The sequence below is a fragment of the Ambystoma mexicanum genome, chromosome 6q (assembly GCF_040938575.1).
Source record: "Ambystoma mexicanum isolate Mex_15411 chromosome 6q, UKY_AmexF1_1, whole genome shotgun sequence".
NCBI classification, from domain to species: domain Eukaryota; kingdom Metazoa; phylum Chordata; class Amphibia; order Caudata; family Ambystomatidae; genus Ambystoma; species Ambystoma mexicanum.
In genome coordinates this window covers 613779575-613795391 of record NC_090937.1, presented here as the reverse complement: position 1 = coordinate 613795391, position 15817 = coordinate 613779575, and the positions used below count along the sequence as shown (strand labels likewise).

General features: G+C 44.5%; 1 protein-coding gene across 4 annotated transcripts in view; it reads right to left on the bottom strand.

The window, feature by feature from the left end:
- The window catches only part of LOC138516177 (cilia- and flagella-associated protein 337-like), a 716411-nt gene that overhangs the window by 510951 nt on the left and 189643 nt on the right, over nt 1-15817 (bottom strand). For all 4 annotated transcript variants that reach the window (XM_069631108.1, XM_069631107.1, XM_069631105.1 and 1 more), the window contains exon 3: nt 11222-11310. In XM_069631108.1, coding sequence (XP_069487209.1) covers nt 11222-11310 — 89 coding nt within the window. The remainder of the gene's footprint in view (nt 1-11221; nt 11311-15817) is intronic.

Sequence of the window (15817 nt, the reverse complement as noted above, 5' to 3'; positions counted from 1 at the left end):
ATGGCACTAATAAATCTGCTCTAATGACATATGTGCCTCAAATATGTTATTGTTTAACTTGCATGCCAATTTGGATCAAGGAATTTTATGCATTAATATATTCCTGCTAATTACCAGTTTGTATTGTAATGTATTGTACTTGTCATTTGTATAGCGCCATTTTACCATTGTTATAGCTCCAATGCGCTTTTAGTGGGAACGCCTTCGGAGGACCGAAGTCCAGAGTGTTGGAGGTCTTGAAGTATGATTAGGATGCGTGAGTGCATTTGGCCAAAAAAGGCTCAGCGGTGCTGGCTGGAGTCCCCTGTAGAGAAGCGACCCATGTGGTCAGGCATGTAGGTGGGTGTTGGTAGGAGTGGGGTGGCGTCAGTGCTTGAGACTCGCTATTGTGTTCAGCATGCCGAAATTATTTCGTAGCTCTGCGCTACATTCTGCTGTCAGAGGAGTTGGTGCGTAGTCTGGTGTAAGTAGGCAGAGAATGTATCTGAACAGCACAACCTAATTTTGTCGTAGTCCTTGCTATATACGAGTGTGGGTGGATAGCCATGCCTGCGCCCAGTGGTGTATTATATGTGCCTTGCATTCATTGATGGCGCTTTGTTGTTAGGGCGCCCACTCAGGTACTTGGCTTCTTCTGTTGGTTCTTGCAGCCATTTTATGTCTTGCAGCCTTGGTGGAATCTGGGGGTGGTAAATGGGATTACCGTTTCTGCCAATTGGTCCGGCGGTATTATCGCTGGATTACAAGTGGTGGTAGGTAGTGTTAGTCCCCATTTATTTGAGTCCATTGGACTTAATATGGGATTTCGGTGGAATTACCACAGCAGTTATTCTGCCACGGTAGTTCTGCCAAAATTGGGTGGTCCCCCTTCCGATCCCACCATTTTCACTCCTTTTTTGGAGCAGCGAGAGGACCACTGCTACTTTTTTTCTACTTCAACCGCTGTGTAGATATTAGTAATATTGGGTTATTTAGCGTGATGAAAGTGTGCTTACTAAAGACGAAAACACCCTTAATGCATCTTAGCACTGCAGAAGAATTACCAGAGTCTGCCGCTATGAGCCGCTAGAGAGAAGGTTTGTAGGATTGTCCCACAAACACGAGGAAAACATGCTTTATAAATAAGAACGCTGCGCTCAAAAGAACCGCCGTTTATTCCTAAAAGATACCCATGGGTAGAGATTATGACGGAAGCCATCGAACGCCAAAAGATGCCCGCTATTAATATGAAGGAAAGAAAGAACAGAAACGATTTCTGGACAATTTACTATTTGAAGATGTCACGGCGCCTGTCAAGGGCTCTGCGTCATTTTCCACAGTGTCTACAAACAGCAACAAAAATGAAATTTAATCTCAACAACACCTTCCTTCAGCACAATTAACGAACAGATTGAGGGGCGTGCAGCAGCTGAGTCGCGCCAGGGGGTCGCAATAGAGAGGATGTAAGATGTTCTCCCTGAGGATGACGAGTGATGCAGCCTGGAGTACGGTTCTGCTCTGTGGGGAGTTGGTCGGTCTGGAGCATCGCTCGCAATATACCTGCGCTCGACCAATTAATGTGTTGGCGGGCTCGACTACGTTCAAGGGACTAGTACCAAAATGGGCCTCGTTAGCCACACGTGTGTAAAAATTAACTTCCATCAGGTAGAAGTTGAACCAATTAAATGGCAGCCAGTGCATCGATGACTCCAAAACAACGTCCAATATATTGGAAGCAGGGGAGTCGTCATTATTTCAGGACCAGCTAAAAGCAAGCATTGGCAAAAACAGTCTGGCTTTTCTTAAGATCTGTTGTGTGGTGTGTAGATAGAAGGGATCTATGTGAATACTGCGAAAAAATAAGGTCGAAGCCCAAAATACCGATTTTATTACTCCTTTTAGCAAATATATATGCGGGGGGAGACCTCCGCAGCCCCCCCAAAAAACCCTCCACCTTTTATATTTACTTAACCCCCCAACATATATGTGTGGTAAAAGTGTGGTCTCGAATTTCGGTATTTTGGGCTTTGACATTTTTGCATTCTCTATTTTCGTATGATAGATGTATGGCGGAAAGTGAAGAAGGTGTGATTCAGATATGTTTCCATGCAATGCATCTTGCATGTGTTTGTATGTGTGATTTGTGCCTGAGTTAGTGGAGACATATGTTCTTTAGTGCAGTATACCCAGCATAGAATGTACTGCCCGGCACTGCAGACAGGTCGGTGCCCAGGCTGCAAACGACGCGTCCTTGGCCAGGTCAGAGTGGTCGGAATCCCATATTACGGAATGGTTCTAATCGGGGGGGGGGGCAGATCATGAGCACAGGGTGAGTGGGGGGATTTGGATCTTCTCAGCACAGTTGTTAGGACAGTTCTGCAGGTCTCCCTTGGTGCAGGTCTTCTGATGCGGCCCTCTGAAAATATGTTTCTCATCTCTGAAACATACTTATTGCCTGATTGCAGAGGGAAAGATTGGAGATTTAACGCACCATGTAAGTATAAAGAAGTGGATTGGGTGAAGCACCACAGCTCCTACAGGCACACTGCTCAAACTCGATCCTTGCAAACCTCTGCTGAGACTTCCCAAGCAGTAAAGTGCAGGTGTCTTCCGTGTACTCATCAGCAATATGGAACTGAATGTACATCAAAAATGTTTCAAAACATTCTGCTCTGTTGTCCAAGATGCCCAGGTGGAAACGTTGCTCATCCTGGAAGGTTTTGGCACGGGCAAAGCACAGTGCATCTGAAGACAGAAGCACCTTTTCACTGCTGTATTGGAACTGGGGGAAGATCGCCCTAAGAGTGCAAAAGAAGCACATGCCTGCCAAACATGTTTGTGGCATCATCTGGTGGACAGTCTGGAGAAGAATACCGGGGTGCAACACGGGACCTGTGGAGCACTGTTCAAGAAGCAGCTGCTTTGCACAAGTTCAATGCTGAGAACTTTAGTGGGCCCAAAGGAAGTGGAATTGTATGGTGTGAACCATGCCTACACCCCACCTCACCCAATGCATAATCAGTCCTCCTCCAAGACTTACCTGCCTTCAGTGTCCAAAATAAGAGCAGGTTCCCTTTTCCGCATCAAATCAGCACTTTACTTTTGGCAAACACCTGAGCATCCCACTTGCCCTCATTCCTTCCTAGTAAACACAAGAAGGCAAAAGCTGCCTCTTTCTGTGGTTATTTTAAAAATGTTCCCAGGCATTGAAGAGGCTTTTCATCGCAGATGAACATTTCCTCTAGAACAATACTGAAAGGATTTTCCTGAAGTTGGAGAAGGACACAGTTTTAGTATTTTTTGCACAATGCACATTTGTGTATTGGATGTACAATTATTTGGATATGCACGTCACTTTTGAAGATTGTGCAAAGTTTAAGCACACTGTTCATTTTGAGAAAGCACCCATTGCTGCTTATTGAACAGCTATAAAAACAAGCTGATACATAGCCTGCATACTTTGGAGGAGTGGCACTATTTTGTTTTGGTTTGCACTGTTCTCCGTTTAGCATACAGCACGTCTTGGCACACATAGGAAAAGACTGTACTCCAGATTGTGCACCCAAAAACGACCTTGTTTCCTGTTTGATTGTCGCTGCACAGGTACCTTATGGACTCCATACATCTAGTGGGCATCAGGACCAAGTCCTCCAGTCTAACATTCTGTCTTGCACGAGTGAGTGGAACACAGATGTTGCCATATATGGCCATGGCATTTACCACAGGTGTGTGCAATCAACTTTAGACCCAGACCATCCAGGGAGGACGGCCCAGAATGCTTGTGTGGTGGCACCCACTGACGGTGGGCCTGTGCCAGTCTCTCTTCCCTTCACCCAGTGGGAAAAGCCTAGTCACAAGTTTATAGAAGCTTTGTTTCCTGGGTCTTTGCTGCTAACCCTATTCAGATCCTGGTCGAAAGAGTGGAGGCATCACAAGCCAGAAAGCAGCACCTGCGGGCTTTTACTAAAGAACTGGACTGGACTAAACTGAAATGGGTCATCTCAAACCTCAAGCCGTTGAAAGCCTCTCTTAGATTGGCTACTTCCCTGGCCCTGTTATCAAAGCATTGAGAACATCCAAACAAGAAAGACCCAGTAACTAGCCAAGTCTCGAGACGGTCTTTGCATGTCCATCTAGGATAGAGCATATGAGAGCACCTTATGCTATAATGAATTCTCCAGCAACCCCTGCAAAGTACACATTTGAGTCACAGCAAGACACCCACACTTGCACGGCAGAAACATTCAACCAGCTGATCAATGTGCAAAAGCCAGCACCAGAATTACCACATTCATCTAATCTGTGTACACCTTATTCTTTTCGTATAACAGCTATATAAAGAGTATGTTTTTAAACATCTCTACGTGAACCGTCCATCTTTCTCATTTATTTTATTGTTTTTTTTATAACGAGTCTAATACCATGAGTTTGGTTTCTAAGCGAGAAGCTGTCTTGCTTCCCAGACCAGCACGTTGCCCTTGTGCTATCCTCAGTTCTAGATAAACGTTTGGGGAGGGAGTGTTTGGGGAGGGGGGTGGGGCACATTGCACATTGTTCACAATAATACATACATATAGGCATGCAAAATAAATCAATGCCTGGCCATTCCTTATTGGTGTGGTCTGCTTTATTGGTGCTGCGTGTCACATGTAGTGAGGGGCATGGGTTGTGCGCAGTGGATTGGTGGTCAGAACAAGTTAGCAATGATTTCCTGATGAGCTACACGCCCATCCCTGACATTCACGTGTCCATATCCGAGGGGAAGTGTAAGTTGCATCTTATGCATATATTGTGCAACATCGCACAAGCCAGGACTATCTTCCCCACCTTCTCAGGCATGTACATTAGTGCCCCCCCAGCCCCCTGACCGGTGCAGGCATCAAAACCTTCAATAGTCCAAAGGGCTGCTCGTTAGTTGTCTGGGTTCTCACGTGTGTAGCCCACTTCCCGCTGAGTCTGGGGGTCTCTCACAGGGGTCATCAACCACGGCAGTAGCGGATAACCTGAATCATCTGCAAGGAATGGGACACAGATGAGCCATTACATGCCTGGGGCTAGTCAGTGCTTTAATCAATGAATGTTTGACACATGCATCTAGGACTGTGAAATAGCAGGACCTCATGCACCGGGCTGCACCCGGTGACAGCCACTGACTGGCCATACTTTGAGTCAACCATATGACTGCACATTGACAATGCATGGGTTGGACGTTGACCTGCCATGGCTGCGACTGCACACAGTGCATGGCACCTGCAATGCAGGTTTCACTGTGATTACCTGGCATGCACATTGCGTGTAGGCTCAGATGCCCAGAATGCATGTGAGGCCAATCCCCACTTTGGTCCTGCTGTAGCCATCCATGGGATGGCGTGGACGGCTTGCCCCTATCCCTTCAGTTCCCACTGTGACCCCTCCCCTCTGCAACCCAGATTGCAGTGCTACCACTGCACACTGTGTCTTCACCAGTGTACACTGTGCAGTGCATGGTGTGAATTGGCGTTCACTTTCATATGCATTTCTGACATGTGTGGGTAATGGTGCATGGCAGTGGTGTTGGATGTGACTGGGGATCACATGCAGTTGTGGTGTGCCCATGCATACACCTTGTCTCATCAGGGCATTTGTTACATGGGCCTAGGCAGAACTGCGTAGTGGTAAACTGGGATTTGTGATATGGCTGTGTTGCATTCTGGTACCTGTTGTGCATTGCATGCGCTTGTCCATATGTGTTCAGGATGAGATGGCCTGTCCCAATGTTGTCTTTTGTGGTTGATGTGAGCCGTGGCAATTCAATTGTGCATTGCATTTGTGTCCCTGCATTGGCATGGTAGCTGTGGAACATGCATTGGTAACAGCCAACCCACCTCCCCTGACCTGTGACCTATGCAGCAATGTGTGTTTGGTTATTCTTTTACTCACCCAATAGCCAGGTCCACTGTCCCGCATAACGCGCCATGTATGCCGGCAGGCTGCTGTTCCGCAGGACCATAGAGTTGTGGGTTTATACCGGGAAGCAGGCACATCAGTGAGTGATGGTGAGGTCGGCATCGCAGGGCACCTGGATGTTCAGTGAGTGGTACAGTTTACGGTTCCTGTACACCTCCTCTGTGGGATGGGGGGGCACAAGCTTGATATGTGTGCAGTCCAGTGCTCCCAACAAATTGGACAGACCTGTCCAATGGAATAAGGAATGTCATGGAAGTGGGCCTTGACGGCATTGACCTGTGCCTGGTGGGTTGGGAGCGCAATGTGCTGGGACACATGACGCATGAGGGCATCCAGGACCTGCACTAGCACTCTTGAAAATGCAGGCTGCGATATGCCATGAAGCTCGCTCACTGAGAGCTGAAATGTGCCTGTGGCAAGGAAGTGCAGCACTGACTCCAGCTTCAACAGGGAAGGTATGGCTGTCCTGATGCCTATGTTGCTCTCAATGTCATCCTAGATGAGCTCCACCAGTTCCAGGATGGTTTCCTTGTTTAGACGGTACATGGTATGGATCTGCCCATCAGTCACTGCCCAGGGTGTTGCCCTTGAGCATGGTATTTCTGCACGCCTATGTGTCACCACTTGCATGGCATTGTTCCTCATCGTCATCCCTCTCCTCATGATCATCCTCCCCTCCACTGCCCGTCCTCCTATTGTCACTGATGCAGCTCCTGCTCATACAGCTGTACTCCAGCGTGCAGCACCTCCAGTTCCATTGTTACTACTATCAGAGGCAGCATTGTTCTGTTGGTCAGTGTGTGTGGTATGAGTGTGGTCTGATCTTCCCCACCTGGGCCTGTTTTCCACCTGCTCCACAGTGTCAGTGTTTCCGGCATGGATTTGCCGGTAGTACTGGCAGTTTTGTGCCGTGTTTCCGGCAAAACCACTGTTGTAATGCTGCCTTATTTCCATCATGCTGGTGTTTCCAGCACGTGTTATGGTAGGTCCCAATGTTTCCATTGACTGTGCTAATGGCAACGGTGGCACAGTATACAGTGTTCCTGGCGAGGGTGTATCCATCATTACGTCTCTTAGTAGTGCAGTCCGGAAAATGTGCTGGTAAACGGAATTACCAGCACTTTCTTTCCAGACCGCCACACTTTTAATGACCCCCCCATGACATCATTCTGAGCCTTTGTATGTAATTATTGATGCTAAAATTTAGACATGTGTCCTTACATGTGCATACCCACAACCGTTGGTAATCATTTGACTGGGGATTACATTTCTTATTGATATACCACTCTTATGTCAGTATTTATTACAGTGCTTAGAAGCAGGACAAATATGTCACAGCACACTTTTTATAAATGCGATAATATGACTATGATCATTTGTATTGAAAACAGACTGGAGGGAAAAGGGGTCAGGGCAGGGTGTGGGGCAAATATGATAAATGTTTCTTTTTATCTGCACTCAATGTATAACCTAGGCAATTAAATGCTCAACTGTGACAGGAGCCTGCCTGCACCTTCCAAGTTCAACTCTTGGCAGCCCTAATCAGCCCTTCATCCTTCTGTGGTTGATCAATTGAGTACCATTACATTTGATAGTAATTTCACCAGTGTTACAGCACTTAGAAGTGGGAGGGTTCAAGCATGAAGCGCTATGCATAAACATGTAATATGATAACATTCTTGCAACATTAGGGACACTCTAGACTACAGTAGGATACAAATTGAGTATTGTGGCATGCCCAAAGTGAAAGACCATAGAATGATAAAACAGTCAAGTTAATTCTATATAAGAAGCTCTTGAAGTGAGTATCCAGTCTGCCTGCCCTAAATAGATAACCCCTACTCTCTACATGTACCCTTGCGAAAGAAAATACATTAGCCACTGAAAGAAAGTCAAAACATATGTAAAATGAGGAAGGTTCCTAGAAGGGGGAATTGTGGTGCAAATGTCAAACTGCAGCCTGCATTAAATGCAATATGCACACATTTCACCTGACTGGAATCTGTAACAAACAGTTTCTGTGTGCTGCACATCCCCAGCACCAGATCTCCTGTTGCTCAGTGTGTGGAAGGGCAAAGGGGAGAGGGCAAGCTTTATGGAAGAGCTCCACCCGACCCTTCCTAGAGACTCCACTGCACCAGCAACAGCCACTTCTGTAGTCCAAAAATTAGAAATACTTCCAGAAACCAGTTATGCTCAGTCACCAAGCAACCAGCCTGGTGAGGCTACTCACATGCAGATAAAGGGGAATGGCTCTGACCCAGAGGAAGCCTAGGGATTCTGGTCCATGCATCATGAATTGCCAGACTCTGGAAATCAGAGTCTGAAGACTCTAAAATGGGATAATAAGGTGATTCAGAATCAGGCCTGGCGCCAGGGCCTTTCAATCTAGTTGGTTAGAATGGGCCTCTACTCTCTGCCCCCCCTGCACTGCCGCCCCGTGCGAATTGGACAAAATAGCTTTATAGCTTTCCTTGAGCTGTCATTTGGAGTATTAAAGATTCCCTGCTGGCTGCCTTTCTTTGTTTTGCTATGCAGAGGCCAGTCCTGTGATAATCTGTAGCTTTTACATCCTCTCTATTGCTACATCTAGGGGTTGCCAGAGAATGAGGTCACAGGATGGAGCAGAAGGGAATGCACACATGCCCTAAAGAAGAATTTGTCCTCCCAAATTGATGTCTGGTGCACTTCAATTGTGCACTGTTGGCAAAGACAGACCTTTCCAAAACTGTCCAATAATTACAGACATGTTTCACCCTTCTTTTAGCTCTTTGGAGTGGGGTATCTAATATTCTGGGAAATTAATAAAGTTCAACAGTGGAACTCATCAATCTATCCAATCTTAAAGCTAAAACCAGGGAACTCACTCATTCAATTTGCATTAGGAAACATATTCTCCAATTATAATCTATGCACCCCACAACTGCCTCCCATAACAGAAGTCCTTTACCTATTTTGCCCTAAATTAACTCGTCCCATTTCATGGATGTTGTGATCAGATATGTGCTCCCCATAACACTCCCCAACTGAAACTGCTTGTGCCCCAAAAAACGTGTTTAGCATTTTTCAAGTGCCCTTTTGCATTTTAAATCCTAAGACTACACGAGATCAATGTATTTTTATTATGAAGATATACAGGGAGGTTTTCACAGCTGTCGGTAAGAGGGCCCCCAGCCATTGTTGTCGGATGCCCCACTCCTCCCCCTGCACAACATGTAAGAATGGCCCGAAGAATTGTGGTGGGGATGATGGAGGCTGAGCTTCCCTGTAGAACTTCCATTCTATTCAACTGATGCTTGTCCAGCCCTGGTTAGTTTGGGCTTTTTAGCAGGACTTCAGCAGCGAAGGACACACAGAGTGCTTATAAATGGAGTGGCTGAAGGCATGCTAGATTTACAACTCAGCTTAAGTCATTAACTCTCAGAAGACTGCTTTGAAAAAACCCTGGCAGGCACTTTGAGTGCAGAGTCTGATGGTAAGGCTGATTAAACCGAGCTCAAAGAGTTCCTCTGAGGAAGAGTTTTGGGCGGAGAGAGGCAGGAATGGGTGGGAATGGCCATAGGGATTAGCACGGCCATGGGCAGTCAATGGGGGGGCTCATAATCAAAGAGCACATATAGAATGTGTGCCCCTGCTCATATGTCATTCCTTTGTGTCCATCCTGATATGCTATTGCTCCCTATCTATACTCAATTGCAATAGTTCAGGCTTCTGGGTGTACAAAGTGACACCTAACCGTCCAAACTAAAAATGTAGCTCGAAGCCAAGCGGCCATGATTAAGAGAGCTTGAGTATTGACAGGTAACTCCCCAGGTCACTGATCTCCTTACTTGTAGACCATTTATGCTCATATTCATTCCAATATCTTCTGTCTCATTTACAAATTTTCATGTAGTGAGGCCATCTGTTTCACCAGATGATGATGAGTGAACATTTTAAAATCAGCTATTGAATCCTGAGACGTTTTCCCATTTGGTTGCCCCGAAAAGAAATTTGACATCAAAGGGAGGAAAAGGCTCTATCATTGTCTGTTGTCAGAGAACAATCACTGCCTTTCTGCAGAAGCGCAGTGCCTGGTTTCTCATGAATCAATGAAACAGCAGTGACCAATCTAAATGGCATTGGAGAAGTAAATTGGATCCTATCTCCTAGATGGCTACTAACAGTGTTCACAAATATTTTCATTTCACAATTATACTTAAGGGCATGCTGCCAGGATATACATGATGAGAGAATTTGAAGAAATGTCTTTTGGTACTGTGAGCACATTCATTAATTACATAGGTAGGGAACAACCATAGAGTTAGGGAAAGATCGGCTTTATTCTTTTTATTTTAATAAAACACTCAACACAATGTCCTCAGTGAGTCTGTGTCCTTCATCCGACTAGCCACAGTACCTAAAATTGAACCATGAGACAGAGAAGCACAATGGTTTGCCAGAAAAGCACGGTACGTCTACACCTGAAGTTTCTGATTCTTGTCCAGCCTGTAAAACCAATATTGTTAGAATTGGTGCTTCTTAGGCTCCATGTTTGCAATTCTGTCAGTAAAGTTCTATTGAGCAGGCTTCATGTCAGAACTACTCCTCACCGCTACAGAGGTGGCCACTTCATATCTGACTGGAAACACTCTAGCAGGGAAGACTGTAAATATTGAGGATTTCTCATATCAGAGTAATCAGGGTTCATGCCTCCGTAGGCATCGTCAGTTCTGCACTGGGTTCTTTTTGTCCCAACTTACTGTTCTGACACCTTTCCTCCCCACTTCCTCCATCTATAAGAACACAGGGTGGTTTATTTGTCTCCTCCCTCTATCTTTTTTCAATCTTCTCTTTATGACTTCCCGATACAGGAGAGATCCGTGACTCCTCCTTTTCCTCCATCGCTTGCTCTGCCATTTAGGCGGCAGGCTGTTGTGTGGTCACGCTGGCCAGAGCACAAATGCTACCTAAAAGGGAATTGCTGTAAATTGACCAGGGCCAACTTCTCTTTGCAGTGTTTTCACTTGGCAAATTTCTTCATACATAGCAAAGGATAACAGACATTCATCATCATTTACAAGCTTTCATAGTGCATTTGTTTAGGTGCACACCCTCAGTGATGAATCCAAGAATGTGCCAACCCAACTATTACCTCCTCATCACCCGCCAGCACAGGTGAAGTGAAGACTGCAACTCACATTCCTCCCCACACCATGTGTTGCATGAGCTGGACCACCATGGCTAAGCTTCATGCAGGCTCGTAAAATGGCATTCCCTCTGCGTCCCATGGTAGAAGGTCCTGGAGACAACTTACCATGTCCCAAGGATCAGCTTATTGTAATGTGGCATCAAGGCGGAATCTGTGATCCATTTCAGCTTTCGGTTCTGCTGTCTATTCTCATCCTGCAAATGAAAGAGGACAATTAATGAGGGTGATTGGAATGGGCATACCATTTTGACCCCTGAAGGGATTGTCATTACCCTTGCTCTTCCCAGAATCCATCAACCATAAAAATTCCCATAGAATACAGATGATGGTGCATAGCATAGACTTTATGATAGATCAGTATGTCATTGCACCAGCTGCGGAGATCAATATGTAACCTGCAGACACTAAGTTGGAATTCCAGCATAGTGGATGGGACTCCCTCTTTATCCTTCCATGGCCATGAAACATGTGCCAGTCTGTTGGATAGAAGCATTTAAGCCACAATCAGAAGAACATAGCTCTCAACTTACCCGCTTTTGGCGGGTGTGACCCACCTTGAAAGCAAATGAATCACCCGCCAAGTCCCTCATGCGCCCATTCACTTCTATGGGCCTCTCACCCGCCAAAAAGAAAATCGGGTGTTTTCACCCGCCTTCCTGGCAAAAAAGGTTGAGAGCTATGGAAGAAGCTATAGGGCGTCAGTTACAGTAACGATAACGATAGCACCGGGGCATTACCAAACTGGTAATGCCCCCTTGTAAGGGGTACTAATAGTGTTTTTATCTTGAGTTGAGAAACAAGTGTGTTTGCCGTTTCTCAGCTCGAGATAAAAAACACACATCAAGATGGCAGCCATGGATTGGGCAGAAGGGAACTACATGTAGTCCCTTCACCCTTTCCATTGCGGCCATTGCAGGATCAGGGATGCACCGAGAACACTAGTGTTCCTGGCACCTATGAGTGACGCGGAAGCGAAAGGTAAGTGGGGTGGGGGTGGGCGGGGATTGGAAATGTGGAAAAGGAGCTGCGGAGGTAGGGTAAGGGGTATGGGACACAGGGGGAGAGCGCAATTACCTTCACTGTGGCAAGGGAATACGGTGGCCGACTGTTCAGAGGAGGCTCAGAGTGGGGTCTTTACCAGTGTGGTAAAGACCCCATTCTGAACCTCCTCATTGGCTGGGAGGCTGCGATACACCCCTCGCCGGGTACTAATATGCAATATTTATCATTTCCGAGGGCAAAAAGGTGTAAAACCTGGAGGTCACAGGCTAACTGGTTTTTTCCCACTTAAATTCCTAAAATGTGCAAATGCCTCCCATAATTAATTTTTGGATTTAAACACATTCCGTCTGCTTTTATTTAGCAGGTGGAAAAAAACAGGTGGATTACACTGGAATTTGTTGGTTTACCTCTGGCATGAAATCCTCATGCTGGCGGATTTGGCAGGCAGATTGCAAAAGCTGAAGGACACGTAAAGTTCATTCAGTTCCACAAATCCTTCCTCCAAATCCAGTAAAATCCTGCAGATCGGAAAAAGTGGCAGTGAAAGGGCACCACCACTTTTACTGCTACTATTTCCGAACCACGGTACATAAACAATGACCACCTCTATCATTAACCAAAAAATACAGAGAACTATGGGTTATGGCAGTAGTTTACTGAAAAGACTGCTCAGCGCCCTGAAAAGACTGCTCAGCGCCCTCGCCTCAGGCACTCGCCTGAGTCACAGGTTTGCATCTCGGCGGATCCAACTCAGAATTGAATCCTTCCGAGGTTAAGAAATTGAGTAGCATTAAAATAGGTACAAAATAGGTACTAAGAACACCTTTTATAACAGCGTCTCCAATTGGGAAAAATATGCGATGTAGTGCTCTATGAAAATGGAATATTATTATTCATTTTGTTTTTTATAATGAGCCCTCTTTCAGTAATAACATTTTGGAGTGGTCCTTTTGTGGCAGTCCTGCTTATATTTCTTCTAACTCATGAGTAAAATATCAAATATTAAGAATGAGATAAACATGTCAGTGAGTTTTCGGGCAATATCGTCCACATACATGTATACAAAAGTGGCGTGCAGTCTGCAGCAGTGGCTTTCAATTTCGTAGAATAAATATGTAAACATGTAAAACACGTAGAAGCTCAAAAATATTTCTGGGGCTCCTCGAGTGATGTTTAGTTGCTCTCTTTATTGAATCAGGCAATTTAAAAACTTGTGGTGAAGATGAACGTTTCAGAGAAGTTTTGGGTTGCCCTTTTATAATCTTTACTTATTAAAATAAAATGTGGAACATTTAAAATTGCTGCTCCGTGTGCCTTCTTAACATTAAAATGTTCAATTAAGTACAAATAAAAAACTCACTGGGGGCTCATTTACTAAACTAAATAAGTAGCTTAAGTAAGAACATAAATCATCATGTTGTGTATGTATTACCCTATTTGTTTTGAGCTTAGTAAATTTTGTTTTTACTATTTTTGAACCTAGTCAATCAGCCCGACATATATATATATATATGTATATATACCTATTGGGTAGACAGTTCGAGCTGCACTCTCCACAGTGTCTTAATGACCCATCACAGTTAGAAAGAAGTCAGAATCCAAACCACTGTTTTCATTTTACATCTGTTCCTTTATTCGTTTCATAGGGAAAATCACATAGCGTTTTAAAATCCATGGAAAACCATTCCAAAATAGAAAACAAAAAGACCAAAATATGTAGGTCCTCCCAAGTGCACTATTCCTCGTAACGAGGAGTTCACGCGTTTCACGGCCAACTCGCCGCTTGCTCACAACAATTAGCCTCATTGTCATGGAACCGTTTTTAAAACATGAGGGAAACAGGCGAGGGGAGGGGAGGGGGAACACAAATTGTAGCAATAGTAAAAGGACTAATTTCGCCTTTCCTGAAACATTTAGTTCCTATGTCGGCCATCTTAGACCGATTTGGTTTGCCACCAGACACTATGTAATGCCGGACATACTTTATGTTTTGATACTTTTTGTGTGTTCCGTTAGCTGTACATTCTACTGGCAGTTTTTTCTCCATTTCCTCCTTCTATTCCGGAGTGACATTCCCGCATTTATTTGCTAACAGCGATCCACATATATTGACAGAATGTATGATATGTGATATGATTGTACTCGGAATTATATCGTCCAATTACCATTTCCTTCTCCCCCATGCAAGGCTAGAGTGCATAGTACAGTATTAAAGTACAGTATTAAAGTGGCATGTGCAATAGCAGCAAATTGGTTTGAAACAGTAGAATGTGCAATACATATATTTATGTTCAAAATACTTTAAATGCTCAGTGCATTTACAGTACCAATTACAGGCATATTCCTGCAGGGAAAATTAAGGTATCAAATGCATCCCTTACTGTTCGAATAATAAAGTGCTTAGTGTATTAACAGCCTTCACTCTTTAGTTTAAAGTGACAAGTGCAATATTATCAACTACTCTATTAAAAAAATGCCAAAAATATGTATAAAAACATGGGGGGAGGGCGTTGTTTGGTTCACTCATACCATACTGCTTTACAAATACATACACAATGTCTATTCTTAAAATCTATGTAAAATCTGAATAGGGCTGTCTGTATCGGATGTCGGCATTGACCACAATCTAAGGAGCTGCCACATCCTCAATTCGGCATATGTCTGCCTACCCCTCAACCCTCTCCCGTTTGTCCCTCATCGGGCATTTCATTGGAATTATTTCTCATTCACAACAAGTGTTTTAGAAGCAAAATATTAATAACCCATGTACCAAAGATATTAAAAACCATTAAAACAACTGCAAGAATTTTAAAACTACTCATCAGGATCAACACTTTTGCATTAGTCCTTTTCTTTGTCATTGTCCAATCAACAACTAAGAAAACTCTGCCGAAAGAGTTGAAACTGATTACGACGCATCCACATAATTTTTTGGCTAATATTCACTGTCACCATATGTTATGGGTCTGGGGGCTCGGTCATTTTTTACTTTTCAGCGACCCAGAAAGGTGTAAAGTTCCTCATCAATGTTGTGCCCATTGGGCTGTTTACTTTCGAAGTCCAATATACACCTTGTTTCTTTTTTGTCTGAGGAGCTTCTCCTTGTCGCCTCCCCTTGGGCCCAATTCTATTTTGTGTATGGCAAAAAATCTAAAGCTGTCTATTTCCTTGTTGTGGCATTCGTAGAAGTGTTTCGCCATTGGATAGTTCACATCATTGTGTAGTATGGCACGCACATGCTGTTGAATGCGGATTTTTAACTTACACTTCGTACTGCCAATGTACCATTTCTGGCATGCACAGGTGAGAGCATACACTACATGATCCGTTTCACAAGTGATCCATTGTTGGATCAACACAGTGTGTCCTATCACCGGATGTATGAAGGTTCCACCATTGATTGCATATTTGCACATATTACAACGGATATATTTGTGAAAACCTTTCTTTTTGGCTGTAAGCCAATTTGCGGGTGCCTTCTCCTCGTCTTTGCCCATGAAGCTTTGGACTAAAATATCTTTAAAAGATCTGTTTCTTCTGAAAGTGACCTCAGGGTGAGGTTTGAGGCTTTTTGCAAGATCAGGGTCAGCTAACAGGATACTCCAGTGTTTGTTCAGAATGTGTTTAATGCTTTTGGCTTGACTGTCAAATGTCAGTATGCAACGTGTGCTGTCTTTTCCTTCCAATTTTTCTTTGCTG